Raw genomic sequence first — 26,967 nt, 5'->3', positions numbered from 1 at the left:
AGTGAAGGACCATGGTAAGAGTGTAAAATTGAATCTGGTTTCAAGCTATCGAGAAGTTACCGGATAACTCCCTGATAGAGATTCATAATAAAAAAGTTAGCCAGCAAGTAAATCCTACTGTAGACCAAGTGATCATTTGTAACGTGTACTAGTAAGTGAATGCATTCTGTAGACGTTGCTGGAGTTGAACGAGACTGAAGCATGGATGATAGCTGCAACTAGCTAGTCAGATGATACCGTCAATTAATATTGGCTTCAAAGATATTTTCTACTGAAGTTATCCAACATTGTTAGATTGAGATTGGTTCAATTTACCTATCAAAACTCATTCGTAGAATCTGATTCAAGACTTGAAACACTATTCATCTGAATTGAATACCAAGAGAGTAAGAAATAAAATATCAAAACTAAAAAGAATAAAATTTGAAAAGAAATGCGAGCTAATAATACCGCTTGGATTACAATGGTGCACGGAATGATTCCTCGGCAAAATTAATTAGTAGCAACTGTTGAAAAACAAACTTATTACTATTGGCTCGATCAATCTAAAATGATCGAATATTTAGAAATCATGATCTGTGGCGTGTCGTGCTCTTTAGTTTTGTCTCAACTGATGTTCAGAAGGTGGCGACGACCTGAAGAAATTCCCTTGGGTATCTGTTGCCTGATGAAACAACGGAACAATCAGGGTCGATGGTTGGAATGGTGGCACCAATCGAGAAATCAGGGTCCTTGCCATCAACGTTTGGACCATTAGGTAAGGTATGATTTTCCTCCCATTAACCACACTTGAAACTTTGAGCCTACCAAAAAAGACGAATTTTATCATTAAATACACGTGAAAATATTGTCATATGCAAAGATCACAGAATCAGAAATTTACTTACACGCTTCGATGCCTGACAACTTTAGTCCCACTTCGATGATGGATTGTTTCCTATCTGAAAATATTAGAAGGTATCATGATCAGTTAGGAGCTTCTAATATTTTTGGACACAACTGATTTGTAAAAAATTGCATGAAAAATGAACGTTATTGTAACTCATTGCCATGTGACATCAACTGACTCCACGTTCGAAAATTACAATCACGAGTTACCGATCGTTGGATATCGTTTCAGGTGATGCGTTTGTAAGTTCCATTTATTGACTTTGAATTGTTAATTTTTCTTATAGTCCATATTTTCCCGAAATCAACAAAATTCATCGAATCGCGAATGTCACATCATGCTCGCGAGGTTATCAAAATTTGTTTATCCGAACCGCTGAACACGCGGTAATTAAACGTCGCCGTTCTCATCGCGGAACCATTTCCATGTTTTCCCACGTAATGATAAGGAAGGATATCGATTTCTTAAACTGAAAGTCAGAAACAGATCACCACGTGGTATTTAGCCAGACAATAGTACGTATCATAATTCTGTGCATACTGAAAAACACCCGCGAGGGCGCGAAAATCACGCAGCTACCACAATCTGATTGGATGAGACCAACGTCGCGACCGATATCAGCCAATCAAATCATCTATCTGTAAAGTTTCCCAACTTCTCCACCCGCGAATATAAACTCTCCCGCGCGCGTAAACTGGCCACTTTGCAAAAAGATTGCACGTGGTGAACCTCGTGTTTGATAAGTATCGTAATCCTTTTGTGAAGTTTTTTACAGGTTGAAAATGCCTAATTACAAGTTTTCTGTTCAAGAAAAAGTGGAGCTGGTGAAGCATCACCATCAAGGACTGACGTACCGGGAAAATAGAGATCATTTCGCGGCTGCCCACCCGGATCGACCGATACCGTCCATCGCGACAATCAGGAACATGGTCCTGAAGTTTGAGCAAACTGGGAGTGTCGACGAGAGGACGAAGAAAGTGGTCCAGCCAAACCGGCAACTAAGTTGGGATACCAAGCTGGACATCTGCTTGACCATCGAAGAGGATCCCTTCAAGCCAACCAGCCATGTTGCACAGGAGCTTGAGATTTCCAAGGCGTCGGTCAGAAGAGTGCTGCGTGAAGCTAAGTACAAATCGTACAAGTTTCAAGTACATCACGAACTCTTGGTTGGTGATGGCGATAATCGTCTTCGCTTCAGCCAAGAGATGATGGAACGTCTGAATGCAGATGAGGGCTTGTTGAGTCGCATTTGTTTCTCCGATGAAAGTACGGTGATACTTCTCGGAAAACCCAACAGGCAGAACACCAGAGCCTGGTGCCGAAGCAACCCTCGTCTGTTCATTCAGGCCGGCACGCAGTACCCGTTGAAGCTCAACGTCTGGCTCGGCGCCATTGGTAATCGGCTGATCGGGCCATTTTTCATCGATGGGAACCTCAACGGTGAAAAGTATCTTCGGTTACTTAGGGACCACATCGTACCAGCTCTTAGGCTGATTGAAGAAATCGTGAGTGTACCTTATCGTGTGAGGGGGGCCTTTTTATTAGCAGACTCCCTGTGATTTTGAAATAAATACTTGTTATGCTTACTAAAAGTAACGTGTCTTTTTCTGTATTTTAGGGCGAACCTGTTTGGTTTCAGCAGGATGGAGCCCCGGCTCACTTTACACGAGCCGTCCGGGATTACCTCGACCAAGAGTTCCCTGGACGTTGGATCGGTAGAGGAAGCCCGGAGGTGGAATGGCCAGCTCGTTCCCCTGATCTCGCCCCTCTGGACTATGGCTTGTGGGGCCATTTGAAAAATGTTCTCTATGCACAAGGTAGAATTGAAGGCCTTGCAGCACTGCAAGCCAGAATTTTGGACATTCTGCAGAACCTGTCGCCAGATGTTATATCGAACACAACAAATGCATTTTACGATCGGCTCGGTTACTGCGCTGCAGCTGCTGGAGGGCATTTTGAGCATTTATTGAAAGGGAACCAGTGGCCAGATGATCATGGGTGATCAGTAGGGAAGTTGAGATTGGTCTCCTTGAGTTGTAGGACGATTGTCCGGTAAGTTATCGTTTTGTTTACTTTTTCCTTCAATAATACGAGTTAGACTGTAAAATTGACTGCTGTTCTTTTTCTGTTTTTGGATGTCTGGTCAACCCTTCTTTGTTAACTGAACATCGACTGTGGTACATTGGAGTTGCGTAAACTTTGTCAACTATTCAACGGAGTCAGCGAGGATTTTTTTAGGGTATTGCATCAGGTACGTCTACTGTGACTTGCTACTTTTTGTACTCCTAAGCTTTGTGTTCAAGATACCCAATTTTTTTTTATTTCTCGTTACTGATTTTATTTATTTATTTCATGTTTATCGGTACGGATTACTGGCTTCGGGACCACTGCACTGTAACAAATCTACTCCGGAGGCACCTTCTACTGAGATTCAACGATCCATTTATTTTTATCACGGAAGTGAAGATTGGTCTCCTTGAGCTATGGGATGATTGTCCTGTACGTTATTGCGTTGTTTCCTAATTTTTCTTTAGTAACATGAGTTACACTGTGAAATTAACTGTTGTCCTTTTTATCTTTTCGTACTTGGATGTCTGGTGAACTCTTCTTTGTTAACGGAACATCGACTGTTGTACAATGGACTTGCATAAACTTTGTCAACTATTCAACGGAGTCTTTGAGGGTTTTTGAGGGTATTAGGACATTTGTCAAGTACGTTTGCTGTGATCGCTAACTTTTTGTGCTCCTAAACTTTGTGTTTACAATCAATAATTAATTTTTATTCCTTGTTACTGATTTAATTACTCATTTCATGTTCATCGGCACTGATAACTGGTTTCTGGAGTACTGCACTGTAAGAAATCTACTCCGGAGCTACCTTCTACTGGGTTTCAACAATGTACTTATTATTAATTTTATGTGAATAAAGAATCTTTTTGAGATAAACAATATTTTCACTTACCTGCCTCAGTTTGTCTAGACTCCCACTCGTTGATGACGTTTCACATTTTATTTCAGATTTCTTCAATAAATAACTAACCCAATTTCTGCAGCTTTTGATATTTGTTTCTCCATTCGAGCCTTTATTATGTCGATTGAATATCTTCGAATATCGACGACGGTATTGTTGAATGACACTATTCTTAGACAATTCTCGCGAAATAGGAATAAATATTAACATAACCTCAATCCGCTACTTTAGGCGCGAGAGATTCACAGCCTTGTCATATTTTTTGTATGTTGGTCCCCTTGGTTTGCTGACGAAAATTACGCCGCGGGGCAATTTCGCTGACCAATGAGATTGAATTATTTGGCGCATGCGCAGTTGCTGTTTAGTTTCTAGAGATGGTCTCGGTATAAGCATGACATCTGCTTTGTAAGGGCGGGCTACCTCCGCGACGTCGGAACTGGCGAGCCGGTGAGGGGGGACATTTCCCGGGAGTTTGAAAAAATACTGCGGCTGTCCCAAAAACATGCCGAAGCTCTCCGGGCGATGTCACCCCCCACGGGTGTCGCGGCAGCCCGTCCTGCCACGAAGGGCGTGACAGTTCGCATGACGTACGGCGACGTCAACTACCTGGGTAACAACAAAGCCGTACTGTACCTGAGGCGGCGGCGTGGAGGGCAGCAACGTCTTGTAAACTCCACCAGTCCGCTGAAAATGCACCCCCCGGGCAACGACCTAGTTGTGCTTGACGGAGTAGTGTTTACCGCACCGTGCGAGTGCGACAGTCCGGACGAGCACGCGAGGGTGTTCCCACAGCACAGAACCACGGTCGCCGAAGGGGTGACCTGTGCAAACGGTAAACTGGCGCGCCTGCGTGGCGAGGGTGCAGGCTGCTGGGAGGGCATGTGTGTTCTGCATGGCAACAGCGAGGTGACAAAGCCGGACGTGAGGACGGCTAGCAGAATGCTGTGCAGAGCCCAAGGCTCATCTAAGAAGGACTGACGAGGGATGGAAGGGGTGATCTGGACGCTATGCGCATCGAAAACCCCCCAAAGTAGTGATAAGGTAGTGTTGCATGACTAAGGGCAATGGTGGACAGGTGTAGGTAATAGTATAGTTAAGTGTAACTAGAAATAAGGCATGTGTGGTGATGGACTAAAAGTGTAGGTGGGGCAGGAGAGACGTAACGCTATGCGCAAAAAACTCTGCCCACGCTGAGTGACGTACGTAACAAAGGAAGGGCTGACTGAGGCGTGACTGTCGGGTTAAGATGGCTCACGCCACGCTGAGGGAGGCGGAGAGAGGCCACGAAGAACTGGCCGGCCATAGGGGTGAAGCGAAGTAATGCGAAAGCGGTTCCACTTCGCCCTGGGCGAGGGCGGCGGCGGAGGGGTTTTAGCCGGTAAAAATCCGGCACTATCCGAGGACAACCAGAACATCCGGATGTCTTTTGAAGATTTCCTCGTCGCCGCCAAAACAAAAAAAAAAAAAAAAAAAAAAAAGGTTAGGTTAGGTTAGGTTAGGTTAGGTTAGGTTAGGTTAGGTTAGGTCAGGTTCCCCCACGTGGCTGTCACCTTGTCGTGGTGCGGGGGCTCGAGGCTCTCCGTGTTGAGCCCTAGGGGCGATGCCGGCGGGACTGCAAGTCCCGGTAGGTTCAACCAAGCCGGTAAGACCCTGGGTGGAGCGGAGGGTGACTAACGACAGCTGTGTATGAATGGTGGGTGTGTGAATGAATGATTGAGTGAATGAGATGTGGTCGGGGCCCTGAGGGATATTCTCCAGAGACTAATCAAGGGAGGAGTAGTTGCCGACCGACCGGGGCTGCGAGTGACGTTAGTACCTTTCAACGGACCGCTGTGGCGGACTACGGGTAAACGCAAGTCCAGGAGACTTGTTCTCCTGGCAAAGGTCCCAGGAAACCACATGTCCAAAGTGGGAGAACCGCTCCTCGCGGCTGTCTGGAGCCAATCTGGGGGTTGAACTTATGGTCCCGGGCGCATGTATGGAGGATTACCTGGTCAATATTTCCTCATATCCGACGTCCAGTAGGATAAATCCGGCACCGTCTTACCTGGCCGGCGGTCTACTCTGCCTCGGATTAGCAGGGGAACCCGTCGGCTGGGCGACGTTATAAAGATTAGGGACTGGGGGGTTCGCACGGATAGGGAGACCACTCGACAAACCGATTAGCGGCTTCCGTGCGAGGGGTAGGAGTCTTTCCGGCGGGGATAGATCCCACACCGCGGTGTGGCTGGCATGATGCCGTAACCGTCGTAAACTATATTTTTTTTTGCATGATGGATCTTTTCAAACCCAAATCTAGAGTAGGAGCAGGGAGCAGTACGAAGGCTGGCGGCACGGAGGGACCGGCGGAGGAAGGAACCGATGGGAGTGCCTGGATCGTTACTGATGGTGGCGCCGACATGGGTGGGAGGGACGAAGCGCTGTTCACGGCGTCCGAGGCGACACCTCTGCCTCAAAGGGGCAAGCGGAAGGGTGAAGAGTTAACTCCCCCGGAGGTAAGGCGACCCTCTGACAAAGAGCTTTTCAAGCCCGTCAGAGGCGGTGCTAAGACAGGGGTAGGACACCGTGGGCTAGGTCACCCTGCGGACGTGGCGTCCAGTACAGACGACGAGGCTCCGGACGCCAAGGGATCAGGAGAGGAGGCAGAAGTGCGGGAGTCGCACGGACTTTGTCCTAAGGGGAAAAAGCGGCGCAAAGCCACATCCCATGGCAGCGCGCTTCTGAGAGAGGACTCGGGGGCGATCGATGCGGGGTCTGAGGGCAGCTGGCAAGGGCCGGTCACTAGGGGAAGGGGGGCCTTGAGCCCCTTGACGTTAGCACCGGCGCCGCGACCTACAGGGCCAATTACGCAGAGGACGGCCACGCTTAGCGGGGAGGAGTCCCCAGATGGGATCGGCCTCGCTGAGCACCGAATGAAAACGGCAGCAGACCTGGGTGCGCAGATCAGGGACTGGTTGGATGAGATTGAGGGCATAAGGATGCGCTGCAAATCTCTTCAAGGGCGGCTGAGCGGCGGCATCAAAAAGAGAGTCGCTTGGGCGAAAGATGCCCTGCTGACGCTCACAGCCAAGGCGGAGGCATCTGGGGACCCGGATGATATGCGAGCGCGCATGATGGAGCAGGCTGCGCAGCTACAAGTGGCGCACAGGGAAAGGGACGAGGCCAGGCGGGAGCTGGCGGAGGTTAGAAGGGAGCTCGAAAGGGCTAGAGGGCAGGCCGTGGATCGGAACGTGACGACCTTTGCGAGTGTCACTAGAGGAACGGTAGCTGAGAGAGCAGTCGTGCATACGGGGCCGGAATCCCGAGGGCGTGCCTTCCCTCCCCTCAACCTGAGGGTGACAACGGAGGGATCCGGGCTGGAAACCGAGCCCCCGACGCCGGCCACCGGCGGCACGTCGGCATCGGAACCCCGCCTAACCGCGGCGGAGCTCGAGCTCCTGCCAGTGAGCGCAAGGGCCAGGGAGGAGGCCATCGAAAGACAGCTCTCCGCGATCCGGGAGGTATGGGTAGGACTCGAGAAGGTGTCCGCGCGGCTACAGCGCCTGGAAGGCGGGAGTATGGGGAAGAACCCCCAACAGCTTCGGGCCGAACCCGAACCCCTTGCGGAGGGGGGTGAGGCTAGGGCGGTGCTCGGGGCGGACCGAGCACCAGCCTCCAACGGAGGGCGTTATGCACGGGAGTACAGTAGTACCCAGGACGCGGCGACCCCCAGCGTCAGTGGAACGGCAGCCCACGCAGCCGGAGATCCTGAGAAGGAGCGCCGCAGGAGCAAGAAGGAGACCAGCAGAACGGCCACTGGAGGAGAGAGAGCCACGGCTGACGTCGGGAACCCCAAACAGGGTGCAAGTGGGAAAACCGGGGTGCCACCGAGGAACGGTGACGCCAGTACAGGGGGACCTAAGGCGCCCAGAACGGCGGCAGTCGCCATAACCGGGTTGACAGGGGAAATCCCGTACGGGGACATCCTGAGGAAGGCCCGGCAAAGGCTAGAGCGCGACCAAGTGGACATCCCGTACACAAAAGTTCGGAGAGCTGCGAACGGAGGGGTCCTGCTGGAGATTTCCGGTCCGGCCAAGGCTCAAAGGGCCGACGAACTAGCAGCACAGCTGGATAAGGCGGTCCGAGAGGAATTTGGCGACAAGGTACGTGTCACCAGGCCCACCCGTAAGGCCGAATTGCGGGTCAAAGACCTGGACGACTCGGCCACAGTGGAAGAGGTCCAACAGGCCGTAGCCAGCGAAGAGGGGTGTAGACCACAAGAGGTCAAGGTTGGGCCACTCCGCCAGATGGCGAACGGCCTTCTTAGTGCGTGGGTACAGTGCCCAGTTGAGGCGGCCACTCCGGTGACCCGCGGAGGAAGGATTCGCGTTGGATGGGCAAGAGCAAGGGTAGAACTGCTTGAGGTCCACCCAACGCAGTGCTTCCGGTGCTGGGGCTTCAGCCACATCGGGGCATCGTGCCGGGCAGCGGCGCCACGCAGCAGGGCATGTTTTAGGTGCGGTATCGAGGGCCACCAGGCTCGAGCCTGTACGGCGCCCCCGAGGTGCGTGATCTGCGCCGAGGGAGGCAGGGACAGCGCACACAGGATAGCGTCCGGGCGATGCCCGGCAGCGAGGGAACGGGATCGGACGCCCGCGGCAGGTACGAGCGATAATGCCCAGAATACTTCAGGGTAATCTTAACCGCAGCTGGCGGGCCCGTGACCTGCTAGCGCAGTTCGCGGCGGAGGCGGGAGTGGACATCTGCCTCATCTCAGAGCCACCTCTGGCCCCGGATACACCGCGCTGGATTAGCAGCGCCGACAGACGGGCGGCGATAAGCTGGGGGGCAGGAGAGTGCAGACAGGGGTGCCGGCCCAGCAGAAGAGGGCGAGTATTCGTGTCGGTCACATATGGGGAGATGACAGTGATCTCGGTGTATATCTCCCCCAATGTATCAAGAGAGAAGTTTACAGCCTCCCTCGACGAACTAGGGCAGGCCGTGCGCTCGGCGAGTAGTGATCGAGGGGTGCTGGTGGGCGGGGATTTCAATGCCCGCTCAGCAGCATGGGACCCCACGGGCAGGAACAACAGGAGAGAGCAGCTCGAGATCTGGGCGGCATCCCTGGGGCTGTGCCTCCTGAACGACGGGGCCACGCCGACGTGCGTCAGACCCCAGGGCTGCTCGGTGGTGGACACCACTTGGGCCTCGCCTGGGCTGGCAGCTCGCGTTACAGGATGGCGGGTGCTAACAAACGTGGAGAATCTGTCAGACCACAGATATACCGGGACCATCTCTAGAAACTAAACAGGAACTGCGCATGCGCCAAATGATTCAATTTCATTGGTCAGCGAAATTGTCCCGCGGAGTAATTTTCGTCAGCTAACCAAGGCGACCAACGTACACGAAATGTGACAAGGCTCTGAATATCTCGCGCGTAAAGTAGCGTATTGAGGTTATGTTGATATTTATTCCTACTTATCGTGAATTTTCTAAGAAAAGTGTCATTCAGCAATACCGTAGTTGATATTAGAAGATATTTAATCGACACAATAAAGGCGCCAATGGAGAAACAAATATCAAAAGCTACAGAAATAGGATCAGTTATTTATTGAAAGAAGAAATCTGAAATTAAATGTGGAACGTCATCAACGAGTGGGAGTCTAGACAAACTGAGGCAGGTAAGTAAAAATATTGTTTATTTCAAACAGATTCTTTATTTACATAAAATTACAAATAAATGGATTGTTGAAACCCAGTAGAAGGCTGCTCCAGAGTAGATTTGTTACAGTGCAGTGCTCCGGAAGCCAGTAATCAGTGCCAATGAACATGAAATATTAAAATAAAATCAGTAACAAGGAATAAAAGAAATAGTGTATCTTGAAACACAAAGCTTAGGAGTGCAAAAAGTAGCAATTCGTTTGTCTGTCGCAATTTATTGAAGATTAGTGGTATTCAAAACAATTAGAAGCTCTTGTCTGATGATAATATCTTTTAATATTTTCAGGTGGGAAATAAACATCATCGAAGCGAGACTAAAGTTGTTAGGCGTTGAAGCGTGTAAGTAAATTTCTGATGCTATGATATTTGCATATTACAATATTTTCACATGTATTCAATGATAAAATTCGTTTGTTCTGACAGACTTAAAGTTTCAAGTTTGGATAATAGGATGAAAATCATACCTTACCTGATGGTCAAAACGTTTTGGTGGCTAGGACCCTAATTTCTCGATTGGTGCCACCGTTCCAACCATCGAACCTGGTTGTTCCGTTGTTCCATTAGACAACAGGTATCCGAAGGAATTTCTTCTGGTCATCGCCACCTTCTGAACATCAGTCGTGGCAAAATTGAAGAGCACGACACGCTACAGATCATGGTGTTTGAATATTCCATTATTTTAGATCTATCGAGCCAATAGTAATAAGTTTGTTATTCAACAATTGCTGCTAACTAATTTTACAGAGCAATCATTCCGTGCACCATTGTAATCCAAGCAGTATTATTGGCCCACATTATTTTTCAAATTTTATTATCGGCAGTTTTGATATTTTATTTTTCACTCTCTTGGTATTCAATTCAGATGAATAGTGTTTCAAGTGTTAAATCAGATTCCAAGGATGAATTTTGATGTGTAAACTGAACCAATCTCAATCTAAAAATGTTGGATAACTTCAGTTGAAAATGTCTTTAAAATCAATATTAATCGACAGTATCATCTGACTAGCTAGTTGCAGCTATCATCCGTGCTTGAGCCTCGTTCAACCCCGGCAAGGTCTAAGGAATGCATTCACTTACTAGTACACGTTACAAATGATCACTTTGTCTACAATAGGACTTACTTGCTGGCTAACTTTTTTATGATGAATCTTTATCAGGGAGTCATCCGGTAACTTGTTGAAAGCTTGAAACCAGATTCAATTTTATACTCTTACAATGGTCCTTCATTGAAACTGAGAGTTTGTGAATCTCCATTTATTACAATTAATTCTGCATCCCATGTTAACACTGTTCGAAACAAAAAATGTCATCCTAAGATTGGAAATGGAATCTGCAATGCAAAAGTTATCTAGTGGCACAAGTTAAAAACAAAGAACCTTATAACGGTTTCTGCGACAGAGGGATTCCTTCCGGATATTCATGTTACTGGATGATGTTCGGAGCACTATGAACAAGATATTGTATTGGATTTAGGTTTAAGTAAATATTTTCATGAACTTCAGTGAAAATTAGATATTCATTTGTTTCAAAGGAACAAGGGGTACAATGTTGAATCCGATAAGTCAATATTTTCATATGAATGTTCTGAACATTACTCTAAAACATGATTATCCTTAAAGTTAATTACTGAGGCACATTTTGAAAATGTTGATTTTTAACTTGTGTCACAGAATGTTTCTGAGTTTTACTCTTCGGATTAGATTTCTTTAGATTAGATTTGAAATTGAAAGAAACCGTAAGATCTACAACTTTCTTTTCCAACCAACAAAAGTGGCCGATGATCTCTGCATGTGTCACGAATTGAATGGGAAGAGAAGACATCAGCGAACAGCAGAGATGCTATTATTTTGGCTGTATTTTCTGTTGAAAGAAAAAAATTTCATTGTTATTCTTAATGTATGAAGTAATGAAAATGATTGAATAAATTGTCCCCACCTACCTGCTTCGTTTCTTCCAAGCACCCAACATTTGAACAGATTTCTTGTTTCAATCGAATAGGACGAATTTTCAAAGAGCATCAGCATTAAATTCCGACCGTTCTTTGAACAATCAATTTTCAATAACAAATGCTTCCCAAGCCTTTCCGAGTGACTATCTCAATCACTTGAGATTCTAACCTCAAAAATGCATGTGAACTACATCGCCGACAGAAACAGAGTTTGACAGCAGGGTCTCGGGGTGGCCAGACTGCACGGACGGCGGATTTAAATTCGCGCATGCGCAGTTCCTGTTTAGTTTCTAGAGACGGTCCCGGTATAGTCTGCGAGGTGACGGACCAGGCCCAGGCATATGCACCCCCCGCTGAAGGGGTAGTGGGACGGCGCTGGAACTATAACCAGTTCGAGCCAAGTAAGTTCAGCGAAGCCCTGGAACTGCACCTGGCATGGGGACCAACGGGCGCCGAAAAGAACACGGCGGAAGGACTGGCCAAGTGGATCGGTCAGGCAGTGAGGGACGCCTGCGATGCAGCAGCACCCAGAGTCCGACCTCGCCCCCGGAGGCGAGCGGTCCACTGGTGGTCCGAAGAAATCGCAGAGCTTCGTAAGGCCTGCGTTCGGGCGAGGCGACTTCGGTCAAGGACCAACCCCGCCCGTAGGGCGGACTCACCAAGGGATGACGAATACAAGGCCGCGAAAAAGAGACTGAAGGATGGAATCAAGGCGGCGAAGGCCCGCGCCTGGCAGGACCTTGTCAAGACGGTTGAGGAGGACCCTTGGGGAAGGCCCTACAAGGTCGTCCTCAACAAGCTACGTGGACCGTCCGGCAGCCTCACCGAGACACTGAACCCGGATACAACCGAGCGGCTACTGACCTCCCTCTTCCCACAAGGCCCACAAAGGCCCCCGCGGGACCGCGGCGAGCAAGGGGCAGCGGGGGAGGGGGGGGGACGAGGACGAAGAAGTCTGGAGGGATGAGTGGGCGGTTAGCCTGGAGGAAGTCCGGGTGGCCCTCAAGAAGGGTGGGGAAAAGAGCACGGCTCCGGGGTGGGACGGCGTGAAAGGCAGAGTCTGGGCGGGGGTCCCGGACCCTTTGTTAGGGCTCATAGCGGAATGCTACACCCGCTGCCTTTGCGAGGGCAAGTTCCCACGAGAGTGGAAGACGGCGCGCTTAGTGCTGATCCCTAAGGGAGGAGAAGTAGCGGGAGCTGCGCTTCCGAAGGTCAGGCCCATTTGTCTGCTGAATGAGCTCGGCAAGGGCCTGGAAAGGGTCCTGGCGGGCCGTCTGAAGGATTGGGTGCGTACCAACCACGAGGCTGGACTGGCGGATGGCCAATTTGGCTTCCGGGAAGGACGGGCGACAAGCGATGCCCTGCTGCGGGTGCGGGACTTTGCGAAAAACGCGTTGGCGAGGGGCGATACGGCAATTGCCGTTTCGCTGGACATCGCCAACGCATTCAACAGCGTGCCGTGGGAGACGATTAGGGCAGCCCTGCGCAGAAAGGGTATCCCGGGGTATTTACGCAGGATCGTAGGGTCCTACCTCAGCTCACGCGAGGTGGTGTACCCCGCACCGGGAGGAGCGACGGGACGATGGCAGGTGTCCGCTGGGGTTCCCCAGGGGTCGGTGCTGGGCCCACTCCTGTGGAACCTCAGCTTTGACGGGGTGTTACGGGTCCACAGAGAGCAGGGGTGTGACATAATCTGCTATGCGGATGACACCCTTGTCCTCAGTTCAGCGGCGAAAATAGCTGACGCGATTGTCCTTGCGAACGTGCAGGTCACCACGGTGGTGCGGCACATACGGCGAATGGGGCTGACGGTCTCGGCTGCAAAAACCCAGGCGATGGCATTTGGTGGGGGCCGCAGACGACCCAGCGGGGGGGCACCGTGCCTGAGGGTAGAGGGTGAGCTGGTAGAACTGGGAAGGTCAATCAGATATCTAGGGGTCACACTAGACGGAAAGTTGACTTTTCAGGACCACTTCGACGAAGTGGAAACCAAGGTGGCGAGGCTGACGAGAGCCCTGTTTAGGCTGATGCCCAACCTGGGGGGCCCCACGGAACCCAGAAGGCGTTTATACGCCAGTGTATTGCACTCAGTAGTGCTGTACGGTGCGCCGGTCTGGGGCGACGAGGCCATCTCTAGGCGTGCGGAGCGGACGCTGCAGCGCATCCAGCGCGCTATCAATATAAGGGTAGCAGCGGCGTACCGTACGGTGTCGCTAGTGGCTGGGTCCCTACTCGTAAGGGCCCCACCACTGGCCCTGGTGGCACGGGCACGGGCTCGAACTTTTACCCGCTTGAGGGAGCGACAGAATGCGGGGGAAGTCGTCGACGAAGGGGTAAGGCTGACCATGCTAGCGGAGGAAAGACGAGCGGTGCACGCGCAATGGAGGGAGGACCTAAATAGGCCGGGACTGCCGAGCGGCCCACTAAGGGAAGCAATCCAGGGGGCCTGGGAGGGGTGGATTGCCAGGAAACACGGGGCCATGACGTTCCGGCTCTCGCAAATCCTGACGGGCCACGGATGTTTCGAGGGGTTCCTACATAGGATTGGTAGGGCAACGGACCCCTCGTGCAAGCACTGCGGGGGGGAAATTGACTCGGTAGAACACGCAATAGCGGAGTGTCCAGCATGGAAAGCTGAGCGGGAAGAGCTACAGAGCGCGATCGGGCTGGGGTTAGGTTTGGGAGACCTGGTCCATGCGATGGCCCGGGACAAACAGGGGTGGGCGGCTGTGGCTAAGTTTGCGGAAAGGGTCATGACGGCCAAAGAGGTGGCGGAGCGCGAGCGCCAACAGCAAGGGGCGCAAGCAGCAGAACAGCTGTCAAGCGATACTGCCTCCGGAGGCTGATCGCAGAACCACCATGCAAAGGGCGGCGGGGTATCAGGGTGGGCAACGGCGGCACGGCCGCTGTCTATTTTGACGGGAAGGGGCCTAGTTGGGCCGGCGGGGTTGGGGTGCTGGTCGGCCTCCGCCCCGTCCCTCGGGACGGGCCGGGGAGGGCGTGGAGCGGCACAGCTGGTGTCAGTCTAGGGTCGCTAGGTGCTAGGGTTGGCTAGGGTTAGGGCCGCTCCGCTGCGCCCTCTCTTCTTCTTCGGCCCGTTCCCCTGGGACGGTGGACGGATGGCCGGACTGCGCCGCGCTCCCCCGGTCCCGCAGGTACGAAGCGTCGGGCGAAAGCTCGACTTACAGCGGTAACCCCTACGGCGCTGGGCGGCTCCATGATAATGGAGCGTCAGCTGCAGCTGGGAAAGGGGGCTATCCGTATTCAGGGGGGTTGCGCCCCTCTGGCGAAGAGTGGGCGAGGGTTTCCTACGGGGGAAAGGGGATAGCGCAAATCCGGGGAGAAAGAGGGGGTGACGCGAAAGCGAAAGGGTGCAGGGGGGTTCCCCGAGGTTATGCCTCGAGCGGTTCCGGGGAGCCCCCCCAGTCGCACCAGGGTGGGCGCTGGTTTTTTAGTGGGTGTGAGTCCCACACTACCCTGAGGCCTGTTGCGCCAGGTCTCAGGATGTGCATAAGGCATTTTTCCAGCGATATCAAAAAAAAAAAAAAAAAAAAAAAGGTTAGGTTAGGTTAGGTTAGGTTCCCCACGAGGCTGTTTCCTTGTCGTGGTGTGGGGCTTGAGCCTTTCCGTGCCGATCCTGCGGAGCAATGCTGGTGAGGTTCAACCAAGCTAGTCTGGTCCACGGGGGAGCGGGGGGTGACTGAACGACAGCCAAAAGTGCGAATGAGTGCGTGCATGGCGATAAGTGAATGAGACGCGGTCGTGCCTTCGGCGGATATTCCTCGGAGACTAACCAAGGAAGGAGTAGTAGCCGACTGACCGGGGCTGAAAGTGAAGTTTGTACCTTTACCGGGCTGCGGTGGCGCACTGCCACGGGCCCAAAGTGGGAAAACCGCTCCTCGAAGCTGCTGGAGCCTAGCCGAGGGTTGAACCTGGGGGCGCGGGCGTGTGTGTGGAGGATTACTTGGTCCGTATTTCCTCATACCCGAAGTCCGGTAGGGTAAATCCGGCAAAGTCTGAACCGGCCGGTGGCCTAACCTGTTTCGAATTAGCAGGGGAATCCCCGGTCGGAGGACCGAATGTGTCAGGGACAGGGGGGATCGCATGGATAGGACCGACCAACCGACAAGCCGACAGCGGCTTCTATGCGAAGGGGGCTAGGGTAACTTCAGGCGGGGATAGACGCTGCACCGAGGTGTAGCTGCCATGATGGCCGAACCGTCTTAAGCTTTAAAATCAAATAATATGGATACCAATAAAACAAAAACAAACGTAGGAGAAAGGCAGATAGAGGAGTTTGCTGGAGATCCCTTCGCAAGAAGGGATAGCATCGGGAGGTCACCGCCGTCAACACCTACGGCGGATCGGGTTTCCTTCGCTGAAGCGATAGCCCCGAGGGCCATGCCGAGTAAGGGAGCAATCCCAAAAGCAAGGTCGGAGGGAAAGTTTAACTGGGGTGGGCCGTTCGCAGGAATGGCGATGACCCTCAGCCTAGGGAGGGCGTCCGAGAAGTCCCCGGCCTCTGCGGGAGGCGATAAAGCAAAGAAGGCAAGGGATGCAGTGACTGCCCTTGCTAAAGCGATCGAAGAGATGAACCGCTTCACCAGGGAGCACAAAAACGCTCACGCCTCCCTGAAAGAAGGTCTCAGCAAGGCTGCTCTGCTGATGAGGCAGGTGGAGCGAGGGTGGTGCTGGGCGGAGAAGGAGCTCAGCGGTCTCAGGGGTACCGGCGAACGAGCGACGGCGTCGACGTCTACGCAGACGGAGGCGCAACCACGCACGGCTGAGCGGGAAGATGCCCGCCCGCGATCGGACCAAGAAATGGACGGCCTGACCGGGGGCGCGAAGAGGAAGCAGACCTCCCCGTGCGCTGGCGCGACGGAAAAGCGCCCATGCCCTGAGGCAGTTCTGATGGAGGAAGGGGCCGCGGAGGCGGCCAACTCCACAAAAACAGAGGAGGGCTGGACCGTAGCGACCAAGAGGGTCCGGCCCAAGAAGAAGAAGCGCGGGGCTACCGAACCCCCGACGCAGCTGCAAAAGCCGCAACAGCAGGTGCAGCAGCAGGCACAACAACAGAGGGGCCAGCAGGGTGCGCTGAAGATCGGCGGCCGGCGGCAGGCGAGGCCGGACGCGGTCCTTATTAAGACGAGCGGGAGTGCCAACTACGCCGAGGTCCTCCGAACCATCAAGCGGCAGGTGGACCCTGAAAAAACCGGGGCCCAGATCACCGCGGTGAAGAAGACCAGGGGTGGCGACGTCCTGGTCGAGCTGAAGCGGGGCAGCAGCGGCGTCCAGGCTCTAAGGGACGCTGTGGCTGGGGCACTGGGGCAAGGCAACAAGGTTGCAGCACTTGAGCCTATGCTCACGGTCGAGGTCAGGGACCTTGACGATGTCACCGAGGCTGCCGAGGTAAAGGAGGCACTGTACAGCACCCTCCAGGTCGAGGTCACTGGGGAAGTAAGGATGAGGAGAGGTTATAATGGGACCCAGGTTGCATTACTACGGCTCCCGGAGCGAATGGCCAGAAGGATCCTCGCCGTAGGCAAGGTCAAGGTAGGCTGGTGTGTCTGCAGGATACGCGAACGAGTCGCCGTGGACAAGTGCTTCCGGTGCCAAGGCTACGGACACCGAAGCGGGGAGTGCGTGGGCGCGGACTGCTCCAACGCCTGCAGAAGATGCGGCAAGGCAGGCCATAAGGAAAAGGACTGCCAGGCCAGTCCAAGCTGCTTGCTTTGCAGCAAGAACAACTGGAAGGCCGACCACTTTACAGGGAGTGGAAGATGCAGGGCCTTCAGGGAAGAGCTGTCAAAAGCTAAGGTGAAGTATAACAGGGCAACGGCCCTGGATACCCGGAGGACTGGTGTCAGGGAAGGTGCTGGACGGGAAGCGGCACTTCTTTCTCCCAGCAACCGCGAGGTGGAGTTCCGAAGGAGGGTCGGATCCGTGTGGGCACAATGCCTCGCGTAACAGACAGCTCAGGACACGGCGGGACACTTGGCGTGCGGATCCTCCAGGTGAATCTCAACAGGAGCCGAGCCGCCCAGGACCTCCTCGTGCAGACCGCGGCGTCTCTAGGGGCCAGCATTTTGCTTGTGTCCGAACCCAGCGGCGCGGGCAAGGCAGGTCCGTGGATGCCCGACAAGAGAGGCGACGCAGCGATCACGGTGACCAGGAACTTCTCCGGCAGCGTGACGCCGGGCGGCCAAGGAGAAGGCTTTGTCTGGGCAGGAATTAATCAGACCTGTGTTTTCAGCTGCTACTTCTCGCCCAACGCAAGGATTGAGGTCTTCGAGCGGCAACTCGACGAACTGGAGGAGCAGGTCAGGGCTGCAGGTAACAGGATCCTTATAGCGGGCGACTTCAACGCGAAGTCACCTCTGTGGGGATCGGCGACCTGGGACGTCAGAGGCAGAATGGTGGCGGAGTTCCTGGCTAGGCTGGACCTCTCACCAATAAACACGGGGGAAGCTCCGACCTGGAGAAGAGCGGCCACTGGCTCGGAGTCGGTCATCGACATCACGGCCGGTAGCCCTGGCGTCGCGGCGGAGGTGCGCGAATGGAGGGTCCTGGAGGAGGAGAGCTTGAGTGACCACCGGTACATCTACATGGAGTGGGCGCTCAGCGCAGGCAACCGGACGAAGCAAGGTGGCGGGCGCGATCCAGCGACAGCAGGCTGGGTCACCAGGAAGCTCGACAAGGCGGCCATGGCGACCTGCCTCGGTGAGGAGAAGCGGAAACGCGGGAGCCGACCAACAGACATCGGCGATTCGGAAGTCGACGTGCTGATGCATACCATCATTAGGGCATGCGACGCAGGTATGCCAAGAAGAAAGCCCCCACGAGGCAAGCCCGCAGCGCACTGGTGGACCGATCGGATCGCCCAGCTCCGACGGGAATGCGTAAGCGCCAGGAGACGGGCTCAGCGCGCACGAGCTAAAAGCAGGGACGCGGACGCCAGCATGGCAGCCTACCGGATGGCGAAGCGGGACCTCAGAAACGAGATCAAAGCCAGCAAGGCCAGGTGCTGGGAGGAGCTCTTGCAGGCGGTGGATGAGGACCCGTGGGGGCTGCCGTATAAACTAGTCACCAAGAAGCTGGGAGTGCTACGGCAGCCGGACGACCCGGTGACCGTGGAAAACATATTAACCGAGTTGTTTCCGGTCCACAGGCAGTCGGAGAGGAGCATCCTCGGGGCAGCCGCAACTGGCCCCCACCCCGAGCCCTTCACCTTGACGGAGCTGTACCACGCAGCTAGGAGGATCAGCGGAGGCAAGGCACCTGGCCCCGACGGCGTGCCTGGGGAAGCCCTGGCAGTGGTCGCGGAGAACTACCCGGAGGCACTGCTCAGGGCGTTCAACGAGTGCCTACAACAGGGGAGTTTTCACCCGAGGTGGAAGCGGCAGAGGCTGGTCCTGCTACCGAAGGGACAGGCCAAAGAGGGAAGCGGGCAAAAATACCGGCCCATCAGCCTGATCGATGTGACGGGGAAGCTGCTTGAGAGGCTCCTGCATGCCAGGTTGGAGGCCGCCCTCGACGCGTCTGGGGGCTTAGCTGACAACCAGTACGGCTTCCGAAGGGGCAGGTCCACGATCCACGCCATCGACGAGGTCGTTGACATCGCGAGGAAAGCTAACGAGCGGAAAGGTCGCTTCGCTACCCCCTGCTTGATGGTGCTTTTGGACGTCAAAAACGCCTTCAATGCAGTTGGGCACCAAGTCATACTGGACGCGCTGGAAAGGAGAAACGGCATGCCGGCGTACCTCGTCGGGATGGTCGGGAGCTACCTGGAAGACAGGCTGCTTCTGTACCGCACCAGCGAGGGAGAAAAAACCCGTCGGCTTTCAGCGGGTGTGCCGCAGGGGTCGGTCCTCGGGCCGCTGCTGTGGAACGTGGCGTACGACGACCTCCTCCGCATGAAAATGCCGGATGGAGTAACCACCGTGGGCTTTGCAGACGACGTGGCGCTGGTGGTGACGGCGAGGACGACTGACCTTCTTGAGGCCAAAACCACCGAGGCAGTGAGTAGCGCCTGGGCATGGCTGACGCAAAGAGGACTGGACCTGGCGGAGAAGAAGACGGAAGTGGTGGTGCTCACGCGGCGCTACACGCTGAATGTCAACCCGATCCAGGTCAAGGGGCACGAGGTCACTCCCACGGGAAGCGCGAAGTATCTCGGCGTGACCATCGACGCCAAGCTAAACTTTGCTGAGCATGTCCAGCAGGCAGCCAGCAAGGCAATGGTTGTGGCGGCGTCCATTGGGAGGCTAATGCCCAATATTGGGGGTCCGGTCAGCGGCAGGAGAAGACTCCTGGCCAGCGTCACCTACTCCGTGCCGTTGTACGGGGCTCCGGTGTGGGCCGACGCCCTAAGCACGCAGAGAAATAGGAGCAGACTTGAGGCGGCGGGAAGGGCCTGCGCCCTCCGAGTGGTGTCAGCATACCGCACGGTCTCGACGCCGGCCGCCATGGTGCTAGCGGGACTAATCCCCCTTCACCTCCTGGCTGCTGAGCGCAAAAGAATATCAGACGCGGAGACGCGAGGCGGGAGGCTGAGTAAGCTGGCTAGAGGCAGGCTCAGACGCGACGAACGGGAGCAGACGGTCAAGAAATGGGACGAGGAATGGAGGGTGGAGGACAAGGGGGCATGGACGAGGGTCGCAATACCCTCTGTCATGCCCTGGTTTGACAGGGGACACGGCCGGATGAATTTCCACCTCACACAGGGGCTAACTGGCCATGGATGCTTCGGTGCGTACCTACATCGCATTGGAAGGGAAGAGACAGCAAAGTGCCACCACTGCGGCGAGGCCTTGGACGACGCAAACCATACCTGGTTTGTATGTAAAGCCTGGAACATGCAGAGGGAAGATATGTGGAGGGCCACGGGACGCGTCCAGGGTATCCAGGACCTAGTGAAGGCGATGCTCGAAGGCCCAGAGAAGTGGAAAGCCGCGGCTGATTTTACCGACGCAGTGCTGCGCGCGAAGGAAGAGGCTGAGCGAAGGAGAAGAAGGGAAGGCCGGACAGTGGGTCAGCAGGCTAACGGCGCGGCCTTGCCTCAATCGCGAAGAATGTGCAGCACGAGCACCTGGGGAGCAAGCCCGGGTGACCCAGAACATCCGGAGACATCGCCGACGCTGGCCACCGGCCGACGGACTCGACCTGGAATGCGCCGAGCCAGCAATTGCGACAGCATAGCTGACAGCGAGGGCACAGAAGTGCAATGCAGGCGAGTAAATTAACAAAGCGAGTGAATAACCTTTGTTTCTGTATTTAGGACGATGGAGCGCATAGCTGACGATAATGCAACTCCAAGAAGAAGGTGTCAGCACCGCCAAGGCGAGCAGCGCAGCACAGCGCAAAAATGGCCGACAGCGCACGACAGTGATGGCCGACAGCGTACGGCAGCGATGGCCGAAGAAGCGAGGCAACGCCCAAACGTCGGGTGGAGCGGCCAGCCGCTGACCGGCTACCGAGCGCCGACCAAGGCGGCACGGGGGCAGCACCTCACGGGTGACCGAGGCAGCGCTAGGCGACTGACGTCACGCGCAAGCGGGGCCCGGGCTGCCGAGGCGACGCCGCCGCTGGAATGCGCCGAGTCAGCGGAAACCGCGTGGGCAGCGCAGTGCAACACGCGGCGCGACCAAGATATAACGCAAGGGGACAGGTGTAATTAAATGCAATTAAAAGCAATTTAATTAACTAACTCACGGAGTAACAATCTGCGAGGTGTTTGGAGGGTTAGATTTAACATAACGGGACAGGTGTAATTAAACATTAACTAATTAGTACGTGACAAAGCAGCAATCTGCGAGGCGAAGTGAGCATTAGCTATAACGTGAAGGGACAGGTGTAATTAAACACTAATTATAATTCACAGAGCAGCGATCTGTGAGGTGTAGTAAGTGACAGTTATTAGTGAGCGCCAGTATAACGCGCATGGACAGGTGTAATTAAACTGTAATCAAACAGTAATTGAGTAATTAATTCACAGAGCGGCAATCTGTGAGCTGTATTGTGGGTTAGATTTACTGAGTGACAGTAAAGTGAGCACGCCAAATAAGCATGGCTTAACGATTGGTGAAATTAGTAGAAGAGACAAGTGGTGAAAATACGTGCACAACGTATTAAGCCGCGGATTGACGAGCGGCTCAACTGCCGGCGAACCGACGACGCGCGCGAAGGAATGTGCGGAGTCAGCGGTCAGTGACCGGAGTCCGGCCGACTAACTGATCGCCTGACCCACATCCGGCGTAAACAATGACAACAAGGTTGCGTAAGCACGTGGGCACGGAGGAAGCATGGGCACGCGAGTAGCGGCATAACAAGGCGAAGGTGAAGAGGCTGGATGAGGACCAGGGGGAGGAACCAGAGCATACTACGGGCCACGTGTAAGTGTAGCATAGTATATAAGCATGACATCTGCTTTGTAAGGGCGGGCTACCTCCGCGACATCGGAACTGGCGAGCCGGTGAGGGGGGACATTTCCCGGGAGTTTGAAAAAATACTGCGGCTGTCCCAGAAACATGCCGAAGCTCTCCGGGCGATGCCACCCCCCACGGGTGTCGCGGCAGCTCGACCTACCACGAAGGGCGTGACAGTTCGCATGACGTACGGCGACGTCAACTACCTGGGTAACAACAAAGCCGTACTGTACCTGAGGCGGCGGCGTGGAAGGCAGCAACGTCTTGTAAACTCCACCAGTCCGCTAAAAATGCACCCCCCGGGCAACGACCTCGTTGTGCTTGACGGAGTAGTGTTTACCGCACCGTGCGAGTGCGACAGTCCGGACGAGCACGCGAGGGTGTTCCCACAGCACAGAACCACGGTCGCCGAAGGGGTGACTTGTGCAAACGGTAAACTGGCGCGTCTGCGTGGCGAGGGTGCAGGCTGCTGGGAGGGCATGTGTGTTCTGCATGGCAACAGCGAGGTGACGAAGCCGGACGTGAGGACGGCTAGCAGAATGCTGTGCAGAGCCCAAGGCTCATCAAAGAAGGACTGACGAGGGATGGAAGGGGTGATCTGGACGCTATGCGCATCGAAAACCCCCCAAAGTAGGGATAAGGTAGTGTTGCATGACTAAGGGCAATGGTGGACAGGTGTAGGTAATAGTTTAGTTAAGTGTAACTAGAAATAAGGCATGTGTGGTGATGGACTAAAAGTGTAGGCGGGGCAGGAGAGACGTAACGCTATGCGCAAAAAACTCTGCCCACGCTGAGTGACGTACGAAACAAAGGAAGGGCTGACTGAGGCGTGACTGTCGGGTTAAGATGGCTCACGCCACGCTGAGGGAGGTGGAGAGAGGCCACGAAGAACTGGCCGGCCATAGGGGTGAAGCGAAGTAATGCGAAAGCGGTTCCACTTCGCCCTGGGCGAGGGCGGCGGCGGAGGGGTTTTAGCCGGTAAAAATCCGGCACTATCCGAGGACAACCAGAACATCCGGATGTCTTTTGAAGATTTCCTCGTCGCCGCCAAAACAAAAAAAAAAAAAAAAAAAAAAAAAAAAAGGTTAGGTTAGGTTAGGTTAGGTTAGGTTAGGTTAGGTTAGGTTAGGTTCCCCACGAGGCTGTTTCCTTGTCGTGGTGTGGGGCTTAAGCCTTTCCGTGCCGATCCTGTGGAGCAATGCTGGCGAGGTTCAACCAAGCTAGTCTGGTCCACGGGGGAGCGGGGGGTGACTGAACGACAGCCAAAAGTGTGAATGAGTGCGTGCATGGCGGTGAGTGAAAGAGACGCGGTCGTGCCTTCGGCGGATATTCCTCGGAGACTAACCAAGGAAGGAGTAGTAGCCGACTGACCGGGGCCGAAAGTGAAGTTTGTACCTTTACCGGGCTGCGGTGGCGCACGGCCACGGGCCCAAAGTGGGAAAACCGCTCCTTAAAGCTGCTGGAGCCTAGCCGGGGGTTGAACCTGGGGGCGCGGGCGTGTGTGTGGAGGATTACTTGGTCCGTATTTCCTCATACCCGAAGTCCGGTAGGGTAAATCCGGCAAAGTCTGAACCGGCCGGTGGCCTAACCTGTTTCGGATTAGCAGGGGAATCCCCGGTCGGAGGACTGAATGTGTCAGGGACAGGGGGGATCGCATGGATAGGACCGACCAACCGACAAGCCGACAGCGGCTTCCATGCGAAGGGGGCTAGGGTAACTTCAGGCGGGGATAGACGCTGCACTGAGGTGTAGCTGCCATGATGGCCGAACCGTCTTAAGCTTTAAAATCAAATAATATGGATACTAATAAAACAAAAACAAACGTAGGAGAAAGGCAGATAGAGGAGTTTGCTGGAGATCCCTTCGCAAGAAGGGATAGCATCGGGAGGTCACCGCCGTCAACACCTACGGCGGATCTGGTCTCCTTCGCTGAAGCGATAGCCCCGAGGGCCATGCCGAGTAAGGGAGCAATCCCAAAAGCAAGGTCGGAGGGAAAGATTAACTGGGGTGGGCCGTTCGCAGGAATGGCGATGACCCTCAGCCTAGGGAGGGCGTCCGAGAAGTCCCCGGCCTCTGCGGGAGGCGATGAAGCAAAGAAGGCAAGGGATGCAGTGACCGCCCTTGCTAAAGCGATCGAAGAGATGAACCGCTTCACCAGGGAGCACAAAAACGCTCACGCCTCCCTGAAAGAAGGTCTCAGCAAGGCTGCTCTGCTGATGAGGCAGGTGGAGCGAGGGTGGTGCTGGGCGGAGAAGGAGCTCAGCGGTCTCAGGGGTTCCGGCGAACGAGCGACGGCGTCGACGTCCACGCAGACGGAGGCGCAACCACGCACGGCTGAGCGGGAAGATGCCCTCCCGCGATCGGACCAAGAAATGGACGGCCTGATCGGCGGGGCAAAGAGGAAGCAGACCTCCCCGTGCGCTAGCGCGACCGAAAAGCGCCCGTGCCCAGAGGCAGGTTCGATGGAGGCAGGGGCTGCGAGGGCGGCCAATTTCACCCAAGCGGAGGAAGGCTGGACGGTAGCGGCTAAGAGGGTCCGGCCCAAGAAGAAGAAGCGCGGGGCTACCGAACCCCCGACGCAGCTGCAAAAGCCGCAACAGCAGCAGCAGCGGCAGGCACAACAACAGAGGGGCCAGCAGGGTGCGCTGAAGATCGGCGGCCGGCGGCAGGTGAGGCCGGACGCGGTCCTTATTAAGACGAGCGGGAGTGCCAACTATGCCGAGGTCCTCCGATCCATCAAGCGGCAGGTGGACCCTGAAAAAACCGGGGCCCAGATCGCTGCGGTGAAGAAGACCAGGGGTGGCGACGTCCTGGTCGAGCTGAAGCGGGGCAGCAGCGGCGTCCAGGCTCTTAGGGACGCTGTGGCTGGGGCACTGGGGCAAGGCAACAAGGTTGCAGCACTTGAGCCCATGCTCACTGTGGGGATCAGAGACCTCGACGATGTCACTGAGGCTGGCGAGGTGAAGGTGGCGCTTGCCAGCATACTACAAGCCGAACTCGCCGGGGACGTGAAGATGAGGAGGGGCTACAATGGGACCCAAGTCGCATTGATACGGCTCCCGGAGCGAACGGCCAGAAGGATCCTAGCGGTAGGCAAGGTCAAGGTAGGCTGGTGTGTCTGTAGGATACGAGAACGAGTGACCGTTGACAAGTGCTTCCGGTGCCAAGGCTACGGACACCGGAGCGGGGAGTGCGTGGGCGTCGACTGCTCGAGCGCCTGCAGAAGATGCGGTAAGGCGGGCCACAAGGAGAAGGACTGCCAGGCCAGCCCAAGCTGCATGCTCTGCAGCAGGAACAACTGGAGAGCCGACCACTTCACTGGGAGTGGGAGATGCAGGGCCTTCAGGGAAGAGCTGTCGAAGGCGAAGGTGAAGTATAACAGGGCAACGGCCCTGGAGACCAGGAGGACTGGTGACAGGGAAGGGGCTGGACAGGAAGCGGCGCTTCTGTCTCCCAGCAACCGCGAGGTGGAGTTCCGAAGGAGGGTCGGATCCGTGTGGGCACAATGCCTCGCGTGATGGATAGCCCCGGACGTAGCGGGATGCCAGGCGCACGCATACTCCAGGTCAACCTGAACAGGAGTCGAGCCGCCCAGGACCTCCTCGCGCAGACCGCGGCGGCTTTGGGGACAAGCATCCTGCTGGTATCCGAGCCTAGCAGCGCGGGCAAGGCAGGACTGTGGATGCTCGACCGTAAGGGGGATGCGGCGATCGCAGTAACGCGGAACTTCACCGGCAACATAACACCGGGGGAAAAAGGTGAAGGCTTCGTATGGGCTGAAATTAACCAGACCTATGTTTTCAGCTGTTACTTTTCGCCCAACGCGAGGACCGAGGACTTTGAGAGGCAACTCGACGAGCTGGAGGTGCAGGCCAGAGCAGCGGGTCACAGAATCCTCATAGCGGGCGACTTCAACGCGAAGTCACCTTTGTGGGGGTCTGAGAGATGGGACGACAGGGGCCGAATCGTGGCGGACTTCCTAGCCAGGCTTGATCTCACCCCAATTAACACAGGGAAAGCTCCGACCTGGAGGAGAGCGGCCACTGGCTCGAAGTCGGTCATTGACATCACGGTCGGCAGCCCTAGCGTGGCAGCCGAAATGCGCGGATGGAAGGTCTTGGAGGAAGAGAGCTTGAGCGACCACAGCTACATCTACATGGAGTGGGCGCTCAGCTCGGGCAACCGGACGCAGCGAGGAAGTGAAGGCGATATAGGGACAACAGGCTGGGTCACCAGGAAGCTGGACAAGGCGGCCATGGTGACCTGCCTCGCCGAGGAGAAGCGGAAACGCGGGAGCCGACCAACAGACATCGGCGATTCGGAAGTCGACGTGCTGATGAATACCATCACTAGGGCATGCGACGCAGGTATGCCAAGAAGGAAGCCCCCTCGAGGCAAGCCCGCAGCGCACTGGTGGACCGATCGGATCGCCCAGCTCCGACGGGAATGCGTAAGCGCCAGGAGAAGGGCTCAGCGCACACGAGCTAAAAGCGGGGACACGGAGGCCAGCATGGCAGCTTATCGGACGGCGAAGCGGGACCTCAGAAACGAGATCAAAGCCAGCAAAGCCAGGTGCTGGGAGGAGCTCTTGCAGGCGGTTGATGAGGACCCGTGGGGGCTGCCGTACAAACTGGTCACCAAGAAGCTGGGAGTGCTTCGGCAGCCGGACGACCCCCTGACCGTGGAAAACATATTAACCGAGTTGTTCCCGGTCCACAGGCAGACGGAGAGGAGCACCCTCGGGACGGCCGTAGCTGGCCCCCATCCCGAGCCCTTCACCTTGACGGAGCTGTACCACGCAGCTAGGAGGATCAGCGGAGGCAAGGCACCTGGCCCCGACGGCGTGCCTGGGGAAGCCCTGGCAGTGGTCGCGGAGAACTACCCGGAGGCACTGCTCAGGGCGTTCAACGAGTGCCTACAGCAGGGGATTTTTCACCCGAGGTGGAAGAGGCAGAGGCTGGTCCTGCTACCGAAGGGACAGGCCAAAGAGGGAGGCGGGCTAAAATACCGGCCCATCAGTCTGATCGATGTGACG

The 26,967-nt window shown here is 55.0% G+C and overlaps 2 protein-coding genes across 2 annotated transcripts; both read left to right on the top strand.

The window, feature by feature from the left end:
• Positions 1-6,133: 6,133 nt before the first annotated feature.
• LOC124409153 lies at positions 6,134-14,354 on the top strand. The gene is made up of 4 exons (XM_046886569.1): positions 6,134-8,501; positions 8,572-9,106; positions 11,785-12,416; positions 12,598-14,354. Exons 1-4 carry the CDS (start codon positions 6,134-6,136, stop codon positions 14,352-14,354), a joined length of 5,292 nt encoding a protein of 1,763 aa, XP_046742525.1.
• Positions 14,355-15,909: 1,555 nt separating this feature from the next.
• LOC124409152 lies at positions 15,910-22,510 on the top strand. The gene is made up of 8 exons (XM_046886568.1): positions 15,910-17,325; positions 17,376-20,737; positions 20,786-21,175; positions 21,313-21,346; positions 21,389-21,399; positions 21,503-21,554; positions 21,826-21,899; positions 21,943-22,510. Exons 1-8 carry the CDS (start codon positions 15,910-15,912, stop codon positions 22,508-22,510), a joined length of 5,907 nt encoding a protein of 1,968 aa, XP_046742524.1.
• The last annotated feature ends 4,457 nt before the right edge of the window (positions 22,511-26,967 follow it).

This window comes from Diprion similis, chromosome 8, assembly GCF_021155765.1.
Source record: "Diprion similis isolate iyDipSimi1 chromosome 8, iyDipSimi1.1, whole genome shotgun sequence".
In the NCBI taxonomy this organism is placed as follows: Eukaryota; Metazoa; Arthropoda; class Insecta; order Hymenoptera; family Diprionidae; genus Diprion; species Diprion similis.
Note: the sequence above shows the minus strand (reverse complement) of the source record. Positions and strands in the feature narration are given on the sequence as shown.